The sequence below is a fragment of the Myxocyprinus asiaticus genome, chromosome 8 (assembly GCF_019703515.2).
Source record: "Myxocyprinus asiaticus isolate MX2 ecotype Aquarium Trade chromosome 8, UBuf_Myxa_2, whole genome shotgun sequence".
NCBI lineage: Eukaryota > Metazoa > Chordata > Actinopteri > Cypriniformes > Catostomidae > Myxocyprinus > Myxocyprinus asiaticus.
Window position 1 is genome coordinate 55,157,131 of NC_059351.1, and position 17,996 is coordinate 55,175,126.

Here is a 17,996-nt window from a genome sequence, read left to right on the forward strand (position 1 = left end):
ACACACACTCCTTAAACACACACGCGTGTGTTGTGTTTTCTGATGTGTGTGTGTGTGTGTTCAGGTGGAGACTCGAGCTGCGTTTCTCCTGACGATGGAAGTTTGTCGTCTTTTGGGTCGAGAGGAGAACAGAAGCGCTTCAGAGAGAGACACACACCTGCTGCGTCTGCTTACACCTGTGGCCAAACTCTACACGGGAAAACAGGTGACACACACACACACCACACACTTACAACACACACGCTTACACCAGACTGACTGTGTGTGTGTTTCTCCTGTCAGGCGGTGTGTGTGGTGTCGGAAGGGTTGGAGTGTTTTGGTGGTCAGGGTTACATTGAAGACACCGGACTGCCCTCCATGCTGCGTGACGCTCAGGTGATGCACACACTCTCATAGCACACGTGGAGTGTGAAACTAAGGAAACTTTAAATGAACGTTTATTCTACAGAGTTCTAATTTCTGTCTCTTTATTCATTATGCATAACTCCATATTAGCAGAATAAGTTCATTTTTGGTCTTTGCTTCTCCAGTTACGATATATTATGCACATTATGGAATATTTGGCGAACACACTTGGGTACAGAAACACGCCTTTTCTTGTGAAGTTTGTTCCCAACGTGTCATAGTATATTTCAATTATTGGTTTAATACAGTTCCTCTGAGATGATATGTAAAGGATAATGACTCCTCATTATCAAGCTTATTACAAGACTACTTGCCAAATAAATAAATAAATGCACATGAAGCATTGATTTGAATTGAAATTATTTTATTAGCTTACTTGTAGAGATCACACAGTGATCCGAGAAGCATGAAAGATGACTCGCAATTCCCGGATGAGCGGTTGGATGTGAGAAATATCAGACCACTAGATGGCAGCATTGACCAATCAGAATCCAGTATTCCAGAGAGCTGTGTAATAATAAAATGTATTATGCATATTCAACAGTCTACTTACAATCTGTTTGTTAGTTTACATCAAGTCAGACATGATGAAATCCTTTTCATATTAGCACGATAATTAATGTAACATTTGTTTGTTATTTAAATATGCAGTCTCGCGGGGCCTGGGTAACTCAGCGATTATTGACGCTGACTATCACCCCTGGAGTCGCGAGTTCGAATCCAGGGTGTGCTGAGTGACTCCAGCCAGGTCTCCTAAGCAACCAAATTGGCCCGGTTGCTAGGGAGGGTAGAGTCACATGGGGTAACATCCTCGTGGTCACAGTTAAGTTGTTCTCACTCTCAATGGGGCGTGTGGTAAGATGTGCATGGATTGTGGAGAGAAGCATGAGCCTCCACATGCTGTGAGTCTCCGCGGTAACTGAGACTTGTCCTCTGCCACCCGGATTGAGGTGAGTAACCGCGCCACCATGAGGACCTACTAAGTAGTGGGAATTGGGCATTCCAAAATTGGGAGAAAAGGGGAAAAAAAAAAATATATATATATATATATATATATATGCAGTCTCGCATGAACCAAACTTCCCTAAATTCAAAGAATGTCCAGAAAAGGTTTTGAATTTTCTGACTGCTGTGTGTTCTTTTGTTCAACACAATGTATTACACATTTATTTCTTATCCAAAATTAAGTTGGTGTATGTTTGTCCATTTCTTTCCTGTATAATGCAAACTTTCCCTCCATTTACATTTGTGTCTTCAGCATATTTTGGAAAATCATTCTGAACTTTTCCGATTTTATGACTTAATATTCAGCCTAATATTTGGATACATTAACAGGCTTACCTGCTCCATTGATAAATTGTCATTAATTTGTTTATGTAAGTCATTATAATGTGACACAGGGCTAAAAAGAGTTTAGATCTCAAAAGATATGAACGTGCTTGAGTTCTTTCACACCCAGAGACTTGTTTCTGACTACATTAAATATGACTTAAATAATACTCTTCTTAGATGAACATGTTTTAAATGTCACAATTAAAATTCATTTTCACACTTGTCAGGGGTTTCAAAAATATCAACTTAATCACATGATGAAAAACGTTTTAGAAGTCTGAAATTAACTTTATTAAACTAGTCCAAAAGAGAATAAAAAGTAATGCAGTCAATTTATTAATAACTGTATGTTTCCTGTATAATTTGACATTTTTAGGACATGGTAAGGTGAGTTTAGGTTGTCAGATTTGAAGTGTAATAAACCCAAGAAAACATCTTAATATTGATGGTTAAAGAGTCATGAGAACCATTCAGATGTGCAATATTCAGGAGAACCGTTCTTTTCAGAAGGATTCAGGAGTTTGATTGTGTGTTTTGTGTTGCAGGTGTTGAGTATTTGGGAAGGCACTACAAACGTTTTATCTTTAGATGTTCTGCGCTCCATCGCAAAGTCTTCTGGGTCAGTTCTCCAGGCGTTCTACGCCGACGTCAATGTGAGAACACGCAAGCACACACACACGCACACACACACACACTATATACACAAACACACATACACACACATCTCATGTTACTACATCTTCACATTGAACAATTTTGTGTTTTTCTCTTATTATTTCATTCTTAATGTCAGACAGTGATGTCAGTAATTGTGGTGAGCCTTAAAAGAACAGTTCAATTTTAAGTTTAAAGTTAAATTAAACAGTTACATTTCTCTCATACCTCACCCTAATTATTTCAGTTGAACACACAAGGTAAATTTATAAAAGTTTTCATCATGTTTATTTGTCGTACTGTAGGTGAAAAGTGACTCTGGAAAAAGGAAATAAAATCATAAAATCGCAGTGAAAGTAATCGACTCGTGATCTTCTGAAGAGATATGATCATTTTGTGTGCTGAACCGAACATAATTTACATTCTCATTGTGTCTCGTGACTAGGGTTGGGTATTGATACAGATTTCCTGAAATTAAAAATGTCCATTTTGATTACAGTATAAAAGAATTTCTCTCTCAACTAATGCTGTTATTATACATTTTGTACATTGTATTTTATTAGTTTTTCATAATTTTGGTCACATTTTAGCTTTTTAAAAATAAACAAATCCATATATTTAATCAATAAATATATTGTATTGCATATATTTTGTTACATGTTTATTGTTTAATTGCATAATTTGTATTTACAAAAATAAGTATTTACATTGATTTGTTGAACACGTGCTGAAATGGTCAGTTCTGTGAAGAGCGTCTGTCTCTCAACACACAGTGAAAAGATCTCGCTGCTGAACTTCATCACTAAACTACTCAATCACTGCTCAGAGAAATCTCAACATTCCAGTCACATGACACCATTTGAGGTTCGGACGTCTGAACGGTGAGCTCTGCGCACTTTGCTAGTTTTAACACTTTTAATGACATAAACTGGTGAGATTCGATACACTGTTCCATAACTGTTCTAGGAGGACAATATGTAAAAGAATTCAAAATCCTCTGGCTCTGGAGACATTAAAATACACTTACGTGCTCAAGCTGACATCCCTGAGAAGGCCCCGAGCCAGGGAGTCGATTTGGTCGGAGAAATTAGGGAAATTCGGCGAGAGATGTTGAACATGTCGGCAATGCTGATGAAGGTCATTACTGACTTGGAGGATCTTGCTGTGATACGTCAGAAATGTATCGATTATCTGGAGTCATCGGAGAGGGAATTATCTGCTAATCCGCTAGCGACCAAGGTGGATATGCAGCGTGTTAAGGATAAGTTGGAGTACATGGAGAACTGTAGCCTGCGGAATAACATCCGAATTGTTGGAATTCCGGCTCGGCGATCCGCTGAGGGAGACAGGCCCCGATCAATTCTGGCCAAATTTCTGAGATCATCCGGTAAAGACCTTGTGTTACGTGAGGCGAGGAGTAAAGGAAGGCTTTTTTGGAAGAACCACAGCATTTTCTTGTTCCCAGACTTTGCGAATTCGACGAGAGAAACGTGATCGATTCAAGGAATGCAAGGAACTCTTACATCAACGTAAGGTCGCTTTTGCACTGATATTCCCGGCCAAATTGAGAATAGATGCTAAGGATGGCCGTAAAACATTCACATCGTATTCATCCTATCTACCAGGTCTACCTTCTAAAACCTTACCACCCATCTCTCTCTCCTCATCCCTCAGAACCTGATCCTTCTGACAACCCCGCTCCCCCAGCCGCTTATCCAAGAAGACGGACCGGTCTACACAGTCTGAGACATCCTGGACTCCCGACGCCGCAGGGGTCGTCTCAAGTACCTCGTGGATTGGGAAGGTTACGGCCCGAGGAAAGAACTTGGATTCCTCGAGATGACATCCTGGACCCGACACTACTCTCCATCTTCCATGACTCTCACCCTGCTTTGGACTCAAGATGGCGCCGAGTATGGCTGCTGCGTTGCGAGCTCCGACACAACATAGCAATGTTTTGTTTGTTTTGTTCACAATTCTTATGTTTTTTGTCTTGGATGTTGTCTGCCTTATTGTCTACGACAGACAAACACTTTTGGACATAGGTTCAGCGATCTCACACCGAAAACCGGACTTCACATTCCTCAATGCCGACCCGCTGTTTACAAACACGCAAGCGGAGCCCTTTGTCTGGGCAGCATGGCCGCGGAAACGCAGGAGGAAAAGGGGAAACAGAGGCGGTGTTCTCATCAGAGTAAGACGCCGCGCAAATCGACCCCCTGCTACCCACTATTCTACTGGCAAATGTGCAGTCTCTGGATAACAAGCTCTGCGAGCTGAAAGCGCGGATCTCTTTCCAACGAGAGACGAGGGACTGCTGCATTATCTGCCTAACAGAAACTTGGATGTCTGAGGAGATTCCAGACTCAGCCATTGAACCCGCGGGGTTCTCCGTGCACCGAGCGGACAGAGCGAAAGACCTCTCAGGTAAAACTAGAGGAGGTGGTGTATGTTTTATGATCAACAAATCCTGGTGTGATCAGAGGAACGTACATTCCATCAAGTCTTTCTGTTCTCCTGATCTGGAATTTCTCATGCTTCTGTGTCGACCATTCTGGCTACCGAGGGAATTCACAGCGGTCATTATCACTGCTGTGTACATTCCCCGACAAGCCGACACAGACCGGGCACTCAAGGAACTGTATGGGATTATAAGTGAGCAGGAAACCATGCACCCTGAGGCCGTGTTCATTGTGACCGGGACTTTAATAAAGCCAGTTTAAAATCAGTCGCACCAAAATATCACCAGCACATTAGTTTCAACACACGAGGGGACCGGGTTTTGGACCATTGCTACTCTCCGTTCCGGGATGGCTACAAATCCCTCCCCTGCCCACCATTTGGCAAATCGGACCACTCTTCCATTCTGCTTCTGCACGCTTACAGGCAGAAATTGAAACAGGAAGCACCCACCCTCAGAACGATCCAGTGCTGACCAATCAGACTCTATGCTACAAGACTGTTTTGATCACACGGACCGGGAGATGTTCCGGTCCGCCTCTGATGACGACATCGAGCTTTACGCTGATAGCGTAATGTGTTTCATCAGAACGCGCGTAGAGGAAGTGATTCCGACCAGAACTGTACGAATCTATCCGAATCAGAAGCCATGGATCAGTAGCGATGTTCACGCGGCACTTAATGTGCGGACCTCCGCTTTTAATTCCGGGAACGCGGAGGAGCATAAACAAGCCAGTTATGCCCTCCGAAAAACTATCAAAACAGCAAAACGCCAGTACAGGAACAAGATTGAAGGACAGTTTAACACCACCAACTCTAGAAGCATGTGGCAGGGAATTAACATCATCACGGACTTTAAAGGGAATAAAAACTCCGCCATAAACACCGCTGCCTCTCTACCGGATGAGCTAAATACTTTTTATGCTCGTTTCTAGGGAAATAACACCGCCCTCGCGGAGAGAGCTCTCGCGGCTGAAGCTACAGAGGTTAGTTCACTCTCCGTCTCTGTAGCGGATGTAACCCGATCCTTCCGACGGGTGAATATCCGCAAAGCCGCGGGCCCAGACGGCATTCCAGGCCGCATCATCAGAGCGTGCGCGAACCAGCTGGCTTGTGTTTTTATGGACATTTTCAACCTTTCCCTCTCTTTGTCTGTAGTCCCCACATGCTTTAAAACATCCACCATTGTGCCTGTACCAAAACAATCAAAAATAACTTGTTTAAATGACTGGCGTCCTGTTGCTCTGACCCCCATCATCAGCAAATGTTTTGAGAGACTAATCAGAGATTACATCTGCTCTGTATTGCCACTCAATCTTGACCCGCTGCAGTTTGCTTACCGCAACAACCGCTCCACTGATGATGCCATTGCATCTACAATACACACTGCTCTCTCCCACCTGGAAAAAAAGAACACTTATGTGAGAATGCTGTTTGTAGACTACAGCTCAGCATTCAACACCATAGTGCCCTCCAAGCTAGATGAGAAACTCCGGGCTCTGGGCTTAAACAGCTTGCTGTGCAGCTGGATCCTGGACTTCCTGTCAAGCAGACGCCAGGTGGTTAGAATAGGCAGTAACATCTCCTCATCACTGACCCTCAACACTGGAGCCCCGCAGGGCTGTGTTCTCAGCCCACTACTGTATTCCTTGTACACACATGACTGTGTGGCAACACATAGCTCCAATGCCATCATTAAGTTTGCTGATGACATGACGGTGGTAGGTCTGATCACTGATAATGATGAAACAGCCTACAGAGAGGAGGTGCACACTCTGACACACTGGTGTCAGGAGCACAACCTCTCCCTCAGCGTCAGTAAGACAAAGGAGCTTATGGTGGACTTCAGAAGAAAAGACAGAGAACACAGTCCCATCACCATCAATGGAGCACCAGTGGAGAGAGTCAGCAGCTTCAAGTTCCTGGGTGTCCACATCACTGAGGAACTCACATGGTCCGTCCACACTGAAGTCGTTGTGAAGAAGACTCATCAGTGCCTCTTCTTCCTGAGACGGCTGAGGAAGTTTGGAATGAACCACCACATCCTCACACGGTTCTACACCTGCACTGTGGAGAGCATCCTGACTGGCTGTATCTCCGCCTGGTACGGCAATAGAACCGCCCACAACTGCAAAGGGTGGTGCAAACTGCCAGACACATCATCGGAGGTGAGCTTCCCTCCCTCCAGGAAATATATACAAGGCGGTGTGTGAAAAAAGCTCGGAGGATCATCAGAGACTCCAGCCACCCGAGCCATGGGCTGTTCTCACTGCTACCATTAGGTAGGTGGTATCGCAGCATCAGGACCCGCACCAGCCGACTCCATGATAGCTTCTTCCCCCAAGCAATCAGACTTCTGAACTCTTGATCTCTCACGATCAAATACATCAGCACTGCACTTTATTACCGTTACTCTTATATCTCACACCGGACTGTCATAAATTATATTATTATTATTATATTATGTTCTCTCTTAACAACTGACTATCAACCGACAGCCTGAATGTCAATACAGTACAATACTGTACATTCTATATATATATATATATATATATATATATATATATATCATATATATATATATATATACTTTTTATTTATTTTTTATATATTTTTATTTTTAATTTTTATTGAATAATGTGTATCTATATAGTAAAAAAAAAACAAACAAAAAAAACAGCGTATTGTATACTGTACAGTGTATGTTATTATTTGTATATTGTTGAGTGTAATTATGTGTATAACAGATGTTTAAATTGTGTTGTGTTAATTTGATATTATTGTAAATTGGTACTGTCTCATCACTGTCATGACTGCTATGTTGATCGGAACTGCACCCAAGAATTTCACACACCATTGCACTTGTGTATATGGCTGTGTGACAATAAAGTGATTTGATTGACTTGATTTGACCCTAATCGACCAGCTACGTGTGGACGGGGTCGGCCACAGTGTCGAGAAGCTCGTCCCTCTGGAGCGGTCCGTGGGGTGGGTGGGGGGGTAAATGTCATGGATCCATCTGACCCTTCTGCCATATTCACTCAACCCTCTCTCTCTCCTGATTACTGATCACCTGCACCTACCTCTCATCACCGGGTCAATCAGCTCCTCTACTTAAACCCCATTCTACTTTCAGTCATTGTCTGGTCTCAACAAAGAATACAGATTCACTTACCTGGTCCTCCAAGCATCCTCCTTTCAAGACTCCTAGCGATTCCTCTCCACTCCAGCGATCCCAATCTCCTAACAATTCCTCTCCACTCCAGCGATCCCGATTTCATCCTCTCCAATGTAAGCCCCTCAGTTGTATGTTCGCCACCTTAAGAATATCCATCTCCAGAATTATCCCAGTCCTTCATCACTGCTCATCTCTACACGTCTGAACCATATCGTTTGATTACTATTCACCTGTTGGTTTTTGTTGGTTTTTGTTTGTGTTGCAATAAACTCCTGCCATTAGGTTCAACACCATCTTCGAGTCTGGGTATTCCTGACAGAAGACAAAACCAACAAAAGCCATGAACCCAGCTGGTTCGGACCCTGTCCAGGAGCTGATTGACGCTCTCCGACGAGCACTCATCCCTCCGGCAAATCCCTCCAAATCTCCAACCTCGCCTAGTACTTCCGCAATTTCTTCTCCGGTCTTTTGTGCCAGTCCCGTGGTCAATCCAGTGCCCTACTCTGGATCGGTGGAGGACTGCAGCGGCTTCTTACTGCAGTGTTCGCTCACTCTAGAAATGCAGCCACATCGTTCTCCCACTGAGCGTGCGAAAGGTGCTTATATCATCTCCTTGTTGGCTGGACGAGCGCTACAGCAAAACAGCCCAGTAACACAGTCACTGGATAGCTTCATCCAACATTTTAAGGAAGTGTTTGGATGTCCTGAGGGTGACACTTAAGCAGCTGAACAACTCCATAATCTCCGTCAGGGTAACAGTTCCATCATTGACTATGCCCTCAAGTTCCACACTCTGGCAGCATTTGAATGTTGCCTCTCTTCTCACCACCTATCACCTGGGGCTTAATTCAAAGCTGCGGCTACATCTCACATCCTATGACGACACCATGGGGCTGGAGCACTTTCCAACTCTCCATCCGGGTAGCCAATCGAATGAAGAATTGCCTCGATGAGTTGCCCACTGAACAGTCCCTGTCGTTTCCTCCACGGAAGTTCCCTTACCACTCTCCAGAACCTGTTGGCGACCCCATGCAAATGGATGCTTTTCGGCTTTCCCTGGCAGAGCGCCTACGTCGGCTGAACCAGGGTCTGTGCCTGTACTGTGGTGGTAAGGGACACGTAATATCTGCGTGTCCCGTTCGTCCTCCCCATTCACTGGTAAGTCACGTAAATACTAATAAAATCTGTGCCTCTCCTTTTTTTACCAGGGTAATGATTACTGCTCTTGGTTTTTCTCTCTCAGTACCCGCACTCCTCGACACTGGCTCAGCCGGCAACTTCATCTCGGACGTGCTCTGCCATCGGCACCTACTCCAAAGATGTTCATGTGACCCCAAGCTCCAAATACACTTCATAGTCAGCAAGCCTTTAGGAAGGGGCATTATATGTTACTGTGTGGGTCCCATCAAACTCCAAGTAGGAACTTTGCACATCGAAGACATTACCCTACTGGTTCTGGAGAGTTCCACTGCTGACATCATTCCCATTCCCCCATCATCTCCTGGTCTACCGGTGACTTCCTGAAGTGGGGACCCCAGTGCTTTCCTTCCTGTTTTTCACATCTTCCCTCTCCTAGACCCAAGGTTTCTGCCAAGAGAACTCTTCCTCTCAGTCTTAACACAACCACCGTCGAGAGCCCTACCAGTTCCATCCCTGTGGAAATCCCATCCTGCTATTCCCACTTTCAGGACATCGTCTTCCCCCTGCGCACCTCACAACTACCTCCTCATCGATGGGACTGCGCAATAGACCTAATCTCTGGTGAGCCAGTGCCTCATGGCAAAATCTACTCTCTATCCATTCCTGAGCAAAAGGCCATGGAGGAATACATTGAGGAGGCCCTCAATCAGGGTTACATCCGGCCTTCCACTTCCCCTGCTGCTTCGAGTTTCTTCTTTGTAGCAAAGAATGATAGAGGTCTAAGATCCTATATCGACTACTGCTCCCTCAATAAGATCATGGTCAAGTTCCGGTACCCATTTCCCCTCGTCCCTGCTGCTTTGGAACTGTTGAGAGGAGCCACTATCTTCACTAAGCTGGACCTTCGCAGCGCATACAACCTCATTTGGATTCGGAAGGGGGACGAATGGAAGACAGCCTTCATGACTCCAACCGACCACTATGAGTACCTGGTGATGCCGTATGGTTTGGTCAATGCCCCCTCCATATTCCAGGACTTCATGAATGAGGCGTTCCGAGAGTATCTCCATTGATTCGTCCTCGTTTACATCAATGACATTCTAGTATACTCCATCGACCATCGTCTACACATCGCGCTTGTGATGGAAAAGCTGAGAGAATACAATCTGTACCTTAAGGCTGAGAAGTGTTCCTTTCATCAAACCTCCCTTCAGTTCCTAGGTTACATCATCAGCCCGGAGGGCATTCAGATGGACGAGGGGAAAGTGAAGGCTGTGCAATCCTGGCCCACTCCTACCACCATCAAAGAGCTCCAGCGCTTCCTCGGTTTCGCCAACTTCTACCGCAGTTTCATTCGGAACTACAATACCCTCTCTACTCCTTTAACCTCCCTTCTCAGATCTAAACCCAAAACACTATCATGGAACCCTGAGTCTTCACACGCCTTCCAACTCCTTAAGGACGCTTTCACCTCAGCCCCTCTCTTTGTACACCCAGATCCAAACAAACCATTTGTAGTTGAAGTGGACGCCTCCACAAACGGCGTAGGAGCCATCATTTCTCAGAAGCAGGGGAAACCATCTTTACTTCACCCATGTGCCTTTTTCTCCAGAAAGCTCTCCTCAGCAGAGCAAACTTACGACATCGGAAACCGGGAGCTTCTGGCTATCAAATTGGCCCTGGAGGAGTGGCGGCATTGGCTAGAGGGGGCTCAACATCCCTTTTTGGTGATGACTGACCACAAGAATCTTGAGTACCTCAGAGAGGCTCGTCACCTCAACCCCCGCCAGGCACGATGGGCCCTCTTCTTCACGTGATTCAATTTCATCTCCTATCGTCCAGGTGACAAGAATTCCAAAGCGGATGCCCTTTCCCGCCTCTACACTCCCGAGGAGAGTCCCAAGGAACCTAACACCATTCTCCCTCCTTACGTCGTAATAAGCCCCATCCGATGGTCCCTGGATGATAGCATTCACGAAGCCACCGCCACTGAACCAGCTCCGTCGAGGTGCCCCGCCAACAAAACTTATGTCCCTTCCTCCCAACTTTTATCACTCATTGACTCCGTACACTCCTCCTTAGGCACTGGCCACCCTGGAACCAACAGGACCCTCTTGCTTATCAAGGACCGGTTCTGGTGGCCACACATGAATAAAGATGGTTCGTCCAGGGATGTCCGGAGTGTGCAAAATCTCGAATCCCACGACAACTTCCTACCGGTAAACTCCTTCTGCTGCCCAACCCTGTTCACATCTAGGGGTCTATTTTATCGCTGATCTGCCTTCCTCTGTGGGATACACCTGCGTTTTGGTGACCGTGGATCGTTTTTCCAAAGCCTGCAAATTAATCCCTCTCAAGGGACTTCCCACCACCCTAGAAACTGCAGAGGTACTCTTTAACCACGTGTTCCAAAATTATGGCATTCCAGAAGACAATCTCTGACCGAGGCCCCCAGTTCATCTCCAGAGTCTGGAGGGCTTTCTATTCTCTCTTGGGGTGACCGTCAGCCTCACATCTGGGTACTATCCGCAGAGCAATGGGCAGATGGAAAGGAAGATTCAGGAGATCAGCCACTTCCTCAGAACCTTCTGCCATCACCACCAGAACCATTGGAGTCATTTCCTGTCCTGTCCTGGGCTGAGTACGCACAGAACTCCCTACGTCAGCCCTCCATCAACCTCACACCTTTCGAGTGCATACTCGGCTACCAACCTCCTCTCTTCCCCTGGTCTGGAGAAGCATCTGATGTCCCATCTGTCGACCATTGGTTTAGAGAAAGCGAGAGGGTCTGGAACTTAGCTCACCACCACCTGCAGCAAGCTGTATGTCGCCAGAAGATCCATGCCTATGCCCAGAGGTCCCCAACTCCCATTTACCATCCTGGGCAGAAGGTGTGGCTCTCCACGAGGGACATCAGGTTATGCCTCCCATGCAAAAAGCCCCTGTTACATTGGTCCCTTTACCATCACCAGACAAATTAATCCTGTCTCTTATCTACTCCAACTCCCCCCAATATTATATTCACCCTACCTACCACGTCTCACTTCTAAAACCTTACCACTTGTCTCTCTCTCCTCATCCCTCAGAACCTGATCTTTCTGATGACCCCCCCCTCCCCCAGCCGCTTATCCAAGAATACGGACCGGTCTACACAGTCTGAGACATCCTGGACTCCCGTCGCCGCAGGGGTCATCTCGAGTACCTCGTGGATTGGGAAGGTTACGGCCCGAGGAAAGATCTTGGATTCCTCGAGATGACATCCTGGACCTGACCCTACTCTCCGACTTCCATGACTCTCACCCTAATCGACCAGCTCCGTGTGGACTGGGTTGGCCACGGTGTCGGGAAGCTCGTCCCTCTGGAGCGGTCTGTGGGGGGGGGGGGTAAATGTCACAGATCCATCTGACCCTTCTGCCACATTCACTCAGCCCTCTCTTTCTCCTGATTACTGATCACCTGCCTCTCATCACCGCGTCAATCAGCTCCTCTACTTAAACCCCATTCTACTTTCAATCATTGTCTGGTCTCGACAAAGAATACAGATTCACTTACCTGGTCCTCCAAGCATCTTCCTCACAAGACTCCTAACGATTCCTCTCCACTCCAGCGATCCTGATATCATCCTCTCCAATGTAAGCCCCCAGTTGTACGTTTGCCACCTTTAGAATATCCATCTCCAGAATTATCCCAGTCCTTCATCACTGCTCGTCTTTACACGTCTGAACCATATCTTTTGATTACTATTCACCTGTTGGTTTTTGTTTGTTTTTGTTTGTGTTGCAATAAACTCCTGCCGTTTGGTTCAACACCATCTTCAAGTCTGGGTATTCCTGTCAGTTTGAGAAAACTGAGTGCCTTTTTTGTTTCTTTTTGTGCTGGTTCCACCTAGCTTCTGGAGTTTGTTTTGTGAAGTAACACTCCTTCGGGACTGTTTTGTGGATGAATTTGCACATTCTCTTTGCTTAAGCCTCCTATTGGCTGGAGTTTGTTTTGTGGAGTATTTTTTGCAACACATTGGAGTGATTAGATTATTTGTTGCACTCATGTAGCAGCGGAATGGGCCGGCTCACTGAATATTCGTTTGACTGTCCGAGGAAACTGAGCGCCTTTTTTTTTTTTGTGCTGGTTCCGCTAGCGGCTGGAGTTTGTATTGTGGAATAAAACACCTTCGGGACAGTTATGTGGATGAATCTACACGTTCTTTGTGTTTATTCCACCTATTAGCTGGAGTTTGTTTTATAGATTATCTTTTGTTGTGTAACTCTGTCTCACAAAATTTGTATAGAAGCACCGGACTTGAGCAATCTGATAGCAAAGTTGTCACGGGGGTTCTCGTTGGTGTGCATGGATTGTTTGAGTTTAAAGGGATGGACGCCATTTGGCACTGTCGTGCGCGGGGTAAATGCACACGTTTTTCTTTTTTCTGTTTGTTTGGTTCGGGTTTGATTGTTGCACTAATGTTGGAATGTGATCTTTATAATTTTGTTTTTGACACACGATCAATTTTTTCTAATATGTCAAAATGTCAAATGTTAATATGAGCAGATTGTCTCTTCACGTGGAAGGTGAATGGTTTGGGGCACCCCATAAAAAGAAGGAAGGTTATTTCTTTTCTTAAATGAAGGAAATATGATATAGTGTTTCTTCAAGAAACGCATCTTTCCCCGCAGGAAGCTGAAAAATCTGGGAAGATATGGGATGGACATGTTTTCTTTAGTACTGGCTCAAGTAAGAGCAGGGGAATCATTACACTGATAAGCAAGCATCTACAATTCAAATGTCTCAAACAGACTAAAGATAAATTAGGAGTCATTATTGTTTTAGCAGAATTTCAGGAGCAAAGTCTTATTTTGGCTAATATTTACGCACCTAACGTAGCTGATCAGGGTTTTTTTTATAAATCTGGAAGGGATCTTGCAAGCCACTGGCACCCCTCATGATCACACCCTGGTATGTTTAGAGGTGTTGCCACATATGGAAAAAAGGAAATCATATAGTTGGCACTTTAATGTATCCCTTTTGCAAAATCCTGAATTCCAACAAATGTTAAAGGCTGAAATTAATGTTTATATGGAGACCAACTGGTCCTCCGTATCCTCTGTGGGCATGGTTTGGGAGGCACTTAAGGTGGTTCTTAGGGGCCGGATCATCTAGTATGCCTCATTCACCAAAACATCCAAAGCACAAGAACTCGTGGAATCGGAAAGGACTATTAAAAGTGATGAGGCAGAGCTGAAGCACCAAATTCTCTGAGGTCATCAGACGTCATTGACCCGATTGAAATACAGATATAATACTATTTTGTCACGAAAGGTGGAGTTTTGGCTATTTAGGGCAAGACAGTCCTACTTTGAGTCGGGGGACAAAGCAGGGAAGCTTTTGGCTAGATATATAAAGCAGAGAGAATCTTGTTCTACCATTCCCTCAGTGAAATCTGCTGATGGTGAAATTCTTACCTCAGCCATTGATATTAATAATGCCTTTAAAGAGTTCTGTCTTGATCTTTATAGTTCCACATCTTCGTCTACTGATGAGGATATTAGAAACTTTGTGGAACCACCAGAACCTCCTAAACTGCAAAAACAATTCTCTTGATTCTGAAATAACCTTGCAGGAGCTTGGCGAGGTAATTAAGGACTTGCCTACAGGCAAGGCTCCGGAGCCAGATGGCTTTGCCGCTGAGTTTTTTAGATCTTATGCTACAGAATTGGCTCCACTTTGTTAGAAGTTTATACGGAATCGTTAAAGAATGGAAAGCTTCCGCCAACCATGACGCGGTCTGATTCTTAAAAAGGACAAAGATCCAAGTGAGTGTGAGAGTTACTGTCCAATTTCCCTGATCCAGCTAGACGTTAAAATATTTTCAAAAATTTTGGCTAACCGATTAAGTAAAGTTATGACATCTCTTATACATATAGATCAGGTGGGGTTTATTCAGGGCCACAGCTCTTCTGATAACATTAGGTGTTTATCAATATCATGTGTTCAGTGGCGAATGATCAGAATCCGGTCGCTGCCATCTCACTTGATGCTGAAAAGGCATTTGATATGGTAGAATGGGATTATCTTTTTAAGATTTTTGAAATGTATGGGTTCCGGAATACTTTTATTGGTTGGATTGAGTTACTTTATAGACACCCGGTAGCAGTGGTACAAATGAATGGATTAATTTCAGATTATTTTAATCTGGATAGGGGCACCCGGAAGGGTTGCCCTCTTTCCCCATTATTGTTCTGTCTTGCCCTGGAACCATTAGCAGCCGCGATAAGAAAGGAGGATGATTTTCCAGGGGTGGTGGTGGGTGTGGCGCATAAGCTTTGGCTTTATGCAGATGATATTTTATTATTCGTTTCCGACCCTACTAGATCTATGCCTTGCCTCCACAGAATTATTAATTCCTTTTCTAAATTCTCGGGATACAGAGTAAGTTGGTCTAAATCCAAAGCTTTGGCTCTGACAGCGTACTGCCCGGTAATGGCTTTTCAGCTGGGCGCCTTCCAGTGGCCCAAACAGGGCATTAAGTATTTGGGCATTTTATTCCCAGCAAATTTGTGTGATTTAGTTTGTTAATTTTGACCCTTTAATAAAAAAATGTTTTCGAGCGATGTGGGCTTCATCACATTTAACTATGATTGGGAAGGTTAATGTTATTAAAATTAATTGTATTCCAAAATTCAACTACTTGCTACAATCTCTCCCTGTAGATGTCCCCCTCTCTTATTTCAAGCAATTTGATAGCATAGCGATGTCCTTTATTTGGAATGGTAAACTTCCCAGATTACAGTTCAGTAAATTGCATAGACCGATTGACAAAGGTGGGTTAGGCCTACCCAAGATTTTGTTTTATTATTATGCGTTCGGTCTCAGACATTTGGTTCATTGGTCGCTTCCACCTGAGAGAGCCCCTCCCTGGTTTTGTATTGAACAGGAAGTTCTTGCCCCTATTTTGCCATTGCAAAGCCTTTCTATCAAACTAATCGGAGAAGTTAAGTTACACCGTTATTTCGCATTTGCACTCGGTATGGACAAAAGTGTCCAGAGTGTTTAATTCAGATATTTATTTAAATGTTGCCTCGAGCATATGGCTGAACCCAAAATTATGTATTAATAAGTCCCCTTTCTGCTGGTCAGCGTGGATTGTGAGGGAATTAAATACACTCAGTGGCCTATATGAGAGTGGAGTGTTGAGATCCTTTCAAATTTGGTTCAACATTTTGGGATTCCCAGATCTCAGTTCTTTAGGTATTTACAGCTGTACTATTTTTGGGAGTAGCATACCCCCCCTAAAGCGGCAGATACTCTGGGAGAGGTGATTACTGCTTTTGGAAAAGGTCATGAGGCATCAGTGTATTACTTCCTGTTAATTCCTAGTCTGGGGGACGGAACTTTAACTTCTATCAAGAGATTATGGGAGAAAGATTTAAACTTGGTATTGGAGGAGGGAGTGTGGGCTAGGATTCTAAAAAACGTCAAGTCATTTGTTACCACAGGGATGTTTGTTGAGGGTCAGGGTGGGGTTGGGGATTGGTAGGGGCAATAGTGGGGGTTAAATGTTGATTCTGTGAATATGTGTTTTGCTTTTCTTTGTTAATTTTATGAACCAATAAAAACTGTTAATCAGAAAAAAAAAAAAAAACATTCCAGTTTCCAAATATATATATTTTAGTCAAAATTTGGTTGCAAATGTGAGTGATTTCCTCTCATTGTAGTGGAGGATTGTACAGAGAGTAAAAGATCGATCTTTGGATTTCAGAACTGAAATCGAGATCATCCAAATGAAGATCACGATGCATCAGAAAATCAATCATTTTACCCAGTCCTGCTCGTGAGCAAAAGTGTGACATGAGGTCATGATGAAAACCAATGAGGTTTGATGTTATCAATGTAGCTGCCAGATTTTATTTCAGCACTTTAGTTTGGAATATGATTTAATTTAAGAGTGAATAACGAGTTCAGCTCATCACACAAAATGACTGTATCTCTTCAGAAGATCTGGAATATAGTGCACAAGTCGTAGCGATCACCTTATTCCAGCGAGACAGACCAGAGTCATTATTCATTCTGAGTCATACTGATAAATAAACATGCTGAAGACGTTTTTTAAATTCACCTGTTCTGTTCCACAGAACAAAGGAAGTCATCCGGGTTCATAGCGATATGATGGTGTGTAAGTGATGACAGAATTTTTATTTTTGGGTGAACTGTCACTTGAACATGATTAGTAATAATCTGTGCTGATATGATTATTTAGTGACCTTTATAAAGATTATGAAAATAACACACACAAACACACGTGCATCATGATAATAACACATAAACACACGTGCATCATGATAATAACACACACAAACACACGTGCATCATGATAATAACACAAACACACGTGCATCATGATAATAACACAAACACACATGCATCATGCTAATAACACACACAAACACACGTGCATCATGATAATAACACACACAAACACACGTGCATCATAACACACACAAACACACGTGCATCATGATGATAACACACACAAATACACGTGCATCACGATAATAACACACAAATACACGTGCATCACGATAATAACACACACAACACACGTGCATGCTGAAGACTTTTTTTAAATTCACCTGTTCTGTTCCACTGAACAAATGAAGTCATCCGGGTTCATAGCGATATGATGGTGTGTAAGTGATGACAGAATTTTTATTTTTGGGTGAACTGTCACTTGAACATGATTAGTAATAATCTGTGCTGATTTGATTATTTAGTGACCTTTATAAAGATGATGAAACTTTAATAATAATTCTGATAAATAATAAATACATGTTTG

The 17,996-nt window shown here is 43.9% G+C and overlaps 1 protein-coding gene across 5 annotated transcripts in view; it reads left to right on the forward strand.

Moving 5' to 3' along the window:
- The window catches only part of LOC127445061 (acyl-CoA dehydrogenase family member 11-like), a 44,596-nt gene that overhangs the window by 6,938 nt on the left and 19,662 nt on the right, over positions 1–17,996 (forward strand). Inside the window, exons 10-14 of one of the 5 annotated variants that reach the window (XR_007897921.1) lie at positions 65–205; positions 283–375; positions 2,283–2,390; positions 3,165–3,272; positions 12,256–12,273. Coding sequence is in view for 2 of the 5 variants with exons in the window: in XM_051704800.1 (XP_051560760.1) it covers positions 65–205; positions 283–375; positions 2,283–2,390; positions 2,697–2,726 (372 nt within the window). In the remaining 3 variants the exon portion in view is untranslated. Of the gene's footprint in view, positions 1–64; positions 206–282; positions 376–2,282; positions 2,391–2,696; positions 2,908–3,164; positions 3,273–12,255; positions 12,802–17,996 lie in introns of those variants that run through there. The other 4 variants (XR_007897919.1, XR_007897920.1, XM_051704800.1 and 1 more) reach the window with 4 other exon arrangements.